The following is a 5467-nucleotide window of genomic DNA, read 5'->3' as shown; positions in this document are numbered from 1 at the left end:
GAAAATCACCGCACCGTGACTGGCCGTAATTAAATTCAAAGCCCGCAGTCACGGCCGTATATTATAATAACGTAATAATATTGCGAGTTAAATGTTTTTTAAACAGTCGATTCTGTATTATTCTATTTTAATATTTTTATTATTGTTGTATTGTCCGACGGTACCCACACGCATTGAACAAATGTTCACTGTCAAATAGTTGTGTTTCGTTTAATAGTAACGGGGAAAAAAAACCGGTATATCATGTCAGCGTTGACTGAATTGTTAATGATTTTTGTTCATTACATCGTATAATGGTCTTGTAACTGAGTACCCCGAGGTATCATTTTATGTATCACTAATGAACATGGAAACCGAAGGCGTTACTTAATAAATTAATCGACGTATTAGCATCGCATAAAAATTAATGCGCTCAAAACTAAATCCCAATTAAACGAGGTGTGATTTTAATTGAAAGTGGGTGCTAAATATTTTGAACAATCAAACGTATGACAATGCGTACGTTATCGATGTTTTCCAAAACAAAATGAAATCTCGTTCTGGAACGCTTTAAAGTCGAACGCTCGGCAGTTATCTAATAGTTTTCAAGGCCGTTCGTAACAAACATAATATTTCATCAGGCTGTTATAGCAGCTATATAATATCTGTAAATTGATATTTTGTCTTGTGGTTATGGACCGCTTCAAAATATATATATCGTGGCCGTTATAATTATTGACGATAAAAACGATGGCTAATATTAAATAACTACACAACATCGATATTGACCAGGGGGCAACGTTGTTGCATATTATAGCCACACCAGCGCATAACCGGCCCCCTTAGTAACCACACCCAAACGTTTGGACCAAAAAACCGCCTCGGGGGCTTTAACTGGTGACAAGGTGATAGTAATCTAGAACGGGTAGGGGATAACCATACGCTGCTATGTATTTTTAGCCTCATGACAGAAGTGGGATGTATTATGTATAAAATCTTAAACGCGGGCTTGCACCTAGTGATTGGTGTCCGTCTAACGAACCGCATCGAATCGTGCGTGCAGTGTGTTGGTTTTCGTGTTAGTTTAAATTCGATTTCTTCGCGGGTTTAAGTGTTTATTTTTCAAGCATCCAAAGAATTGCCGCTATGGAATTAAAGGTACGTAAAAGCAATTTTTATATGTTAAGTGTTTTAAAATATTATTTTCAATATATTTAATTATTTTTACGAATCAAACTTGAAAAAAAAATACGAAACAATATAATGTACATCAATCGACAAATTAGTACATCTATATTTCTTTACACTTGTTCGCAATATACGTTACGTTAATAATTATTTGAACGCATTTTACATAAAAATATTTTTATACACTTATAAGATTTTTAATATGTATTATATACTAATTATATTATCTACATAAATCGATTTCGACGTATTTAAAATCTTTTTCTTTACAATTAAAAGGTATTAGCGGTTACGTTGTTGTTGGCCGTGAGCTGCAGCTGTCAATACGAGGCAGAAAGTCATCAACACGATGATGGGTGCTCTCATCCACCGAAATACGGACCTAGCAAATCTGATTACACCCAGAGTCTAGTATCTTACGCTCCGGCACCCAAACCAGTTTACTTCAAGCCCAGCTATGAAGCAGCAAGCTATTCAGCCCCTAGCTATTCGGCTGCCAGCTACTCTGCACCTAGCTACTCGGCTGCCAGTTACTCAGCTCCGAGCTACTCAGCTCCGAGTTACGCAGTTCCTGACCCGAGCTATGCGTCGCCAAGTACCCCGAAATACTCTTCACCGAGCTACACCAACAACTACAAGCCAGCAAAGGCTTCGTACTCTGCCCCAGCATACAAACCAGCAGTGTACTCCACACCCAAATACGAAGCTCCAAAATATGTTTCTAGTACCACAGAGTACACACCACATGAATACAAAGCCGATTACAAACCAGCTGCACCATACTCAGTGACCACCCCGAAATGTGAAGACGCTTCTCAACACGAGTACACCACCCCGGCACCATCTTACTCATACTCTTCAGCACCAAATTCGTACGTCAGTAAACCTGCCTACTCCCCAGCACCTGCAGCATACTCCGCATCCAGCTACTCGACTGCCGCTCCCAGCTACGCTGTACCCAACCCATCTTACTCTTCAGCACCTTCAAGCTACTCCAAACCTAAATACTCATCATCCAGCTACTCGTCGTCCAGCTACTCTACACCCGCCCCAAGCTACGGCGTACCCAGCCAATCTTACTCACCAGCACCAGCCAGCTACTCTCAGCCAAAATACTCTGCACCCAGCTACTCCTCGTCGAGCTACTCGTCGTCCAGTTACTCCAGACCAGCCCCAAGCTACGCCGTTCCCGAACCAGTATACGCCTCACCATCTGCACCAAAATACTCTCCACCCAGCTACTCCACACCAGCCCCAAGCTACGCCGTTCCCGAACCAGTGTACGCCTCACCGTCTGCACCAAAATACTCTTCACCCAGCTACTCCACACCAGCCCCAAGCTACGCCGTACCCGAACCAGTGTACGCTTCTCCGTCTGCACCAAAATACTCCCCGGTCAGCTATTCCACACCAGCCCCAAGCTATGCCGTTCCCGAACCAGTGTACGCTTCTCCGTCTGCACCAAAATACTCTGCCCCCGCACCCAAATACCAATCTTCGAGCTACAACTCGTACTCGAGCAGCAGCTACAAGGCCGCCAAACCCGAATACTCTGCACCAGCACAGAAGGCCATAGCTTACTCCACGCCATCATCGTACGTCGCAGTGGCTCCACCAAAATGTGACGAGCACGAGCAGGAATATGTTACCAAAGCTCCATCATACGACTCCAAACAATCGTACGCACCAGCACCAGCATATTCGCCAGCCGCGTATACATCGTCGAAACAATCTTATTCGTCTGCCCCGATCGCCGTGTACTCTGCTCCAGCTGCTTCTTACGGCCCAGCCCCCGAATACTCAGCAGCTCCCAGCTACCCATCTCCATCGTACTCAGCTTCCCAGAGCTACCAGTCCGCATCATACTCTTCAGCCCCAAGCTACTCATCACAGTCGTACGCCTCTGCACCTGCTCCATCATATGGACCAGCTGCTCAGTCATACGCACCGGCGGCCCCGTCATACGAACCAGCAGCTCAATCATACGGCCCAGCAGCTCAATCATACGGCCCAGCAGCTCAATCATACGGCCCAGCAGCTCCCTCATACGCTCCAGCAGCTCCCTCATACGCTCCAGCCGCCCCATCATACGCTCCAGCAGCCCCGTCATATGCACCAGCTAAGACCTACGCAAGCTATGTAACTCCACCAAAAACTGGACCAACCAAGAACGTCGTTAACACTCATTTGGAAAATTACGTAAGCATAATAAAATATAATAATAGTAAGCTAGCTACAAAAACAATATTTTATATTATATATACTTAATATTAAAATCAGCTACGTGTTCAAATTAAATTTTATATCAATTTTAAACTCGTCGTAAAATATTTTATAAATAGGCTTGATAAAACTAAATTTGAACAGAACACAGAGTAAAACACGGAAACAAATATTTGTTATTTAGCGTAGGACAACAATTTATTTTGCACCAACAAACTCGCATATGCTAAAATCGCATTATGTAATTTTACTAGCGCAATACACAAAGACTAAACGTACATGTCTCATAAACTAAATACGAATTCCATGACCCAGCGATTTATTGTGTTTTGTATACATATTTCAGGATGAGAACCCAAGATACGCCTACGAATACAGCGTAGACGATTCGTACACAGGTGACAAGAAGAGCCAAAAAGAAGAACGTGATGGTGAAGTCGTGAAAGGAGAATACAGCCTTGTCGAGCCTGACGGTTCCATAAGGACTGTCACCTACTACGCCGACTGGGACAACGGATTTTTCGCCAATGTCTCCAAAACTCCAGCAGCAGGAGCTAAATACTAAATTTAAATGTATAATTAATTAATGTTTTAACTCTTTTTTTTATACGTTGGATGTTACGATATAAATATGCAAAAAAAAACGTAAGTCCCATCATAGAAACAACCATAAAACTCATCAATGCCATATTATATTACCCGAATTTCGCGTATATATTTTTAGACATTAAATTAATATATTTTATATATATATCGAGATCAGTAAAATTCATTTGAATCGAAATAAAAAATAAACGATCTCACAACCACATTGAAAAACGTATCGAAATTAAATTTTCGTCGATTTGTCATACATAAACATCAATATTCTCAAATTTTAATTATTTTATTAATTTAAATTTAAACAAAAACTATCTAAGAATGAAACACGATAAATCAGCGATATTGTATTAAGCTGTGTACAAATAACTGCCGTCATCGATGGTTTCATAACTCATTTTTTCGAAAGCCCACAATTAAACGCATTAAACCAATAATAATAATTGTCTAATTGTATAATAGAATTATGTTCTTCCTAGTTCTTTACCTAATGCAATTGTATATATTCATACTTTTCGATGTAAAATTTTTATTATTATTTTATTATTTTTTTTTTTTATTATTATTATTATGATTATCAATCTTCGTGTACAATCTTCATTTAATTTTTATATATTATTATTTTATGTACCATGACGATAGAATAGGTTAATAGTGATTTTTGACTTATATAAATGAAAACTTCGTAGTTACCAATACACAATATCTTGTTTTTATTTCGGCAGTGTCGGCGGATGGTTGTAGGGTGATGGGGGGGGGGGGAAGGAATAGCCTCTAGGGATCTTATCCGCAAGATTTAGGTGACCCGAACGCGTCGTCGTGAGGCGACTGCGGCGGTGCGGTGGCGTCGGTCTTCGAAAAACCGGTCCGAGGCGCCCCCGAGGCTGATATATATATTTCGTTATTTATGTTAATCTCTCCGATGTGGGAGCGAGAGATAATATGTAATACCTGTGCAAACTGTGTGTGCAAACAACCGCCGCCGCGCGTATTTATGTGCGTTATTTTCTATTCCGTCGAGAATGTGGCGGCGTCAGCGTAGGTACACAGCTGCTATAGTCAAGACGCGTGTGTCCAAAACGAGAAGTAACGTAGTTATGCAACGTAATGAGACCGACCTGGAACTGTCACACATACACACACACGCACACATGCACACTTAAGGCGAATTACGCACTCGTACCCGTTTATAGTAAAATATAAATTGATTCTTTTTAAACCAACCTAACCTAACCTGTAGTAGTGTAGTGTTGGTCGGTAGGTAGTGCGGACAGCACTACGTGAAGATATAGCCGACTGAAAACGACGAGGAAATCGGATGACTCGTCGATGTGGCGGTCATTGCGCATCGGTTGAGAGACTTGTGTTCGTGCGACGAGGTCTCGACGATTTTTTTTTTTTTATAATTATTAAACACCCGCTGGGTAAAACTGAAGTGGACCGCAAAAGCGAATGTTACGGTGACACGGAAAGGCAC

At 41.4% G+C, this 5467-nt stretch overlaps 1 protein-coding gene across 1 annotated transcript; it reads left to right on the top strand.

Moving 5' to 3' along the window:
* Nucleotides 1-981: 981 nt before the first annotated feature.
* Nucleotides 982-4693, top strand: LOC113547960 (DNA-directed RNA polymerase II subunit RPB1-like). The gene is made up of 3 exons (XM_026948558.1): nucleotides 982-1137; nucleotides 1447-3366; nucleotides 3737-4693. The coding sequence occupies exons 1-3, from the start codon at nucleotides 1126-1128 to the stop codon at nucleotides 3953-3955; spliced, it is 2151 nt and encodes a 716-aa protein (XP_026804359.1). The 5' UTR covers nucleotides 982-1125; the 3' UTR covers nucleotides 3956-4693.
* The last annotated feature ends 774 nt before the right edge of the window (nucleotides 4694-5467 follow it).

Source organism: Rhopalosiphum maidis, chromosome 1, assembly GCF_003676215.2.
Source record: "Rhopalosiphum maidis isolate BTI-1 chromosome 1, ASM367621v3, whole genome shotgun sequence".
Lineage (NCBI taxonomy): Eukaryota > Metazoa > Arthropoda > Insecta > Hemiptera > Aphididae > Rhopalosiphum > Rhopalosiphum maidis.
This window is presented reverse-complemented; position numbering and strand designations above follow the sequence as displayed.

Excerpts from the sequence above, each read along its gene's own strand:
- LOC113547960 (XM_026948558.1), top strand. Across the intron at positions 3,367-3,736 it reads ACACTCATTTGGAAAATTAC|GATGAGAACCCAAGATACGC; the intron begins GTAAGCATAATA and ends TACATATTTCAG.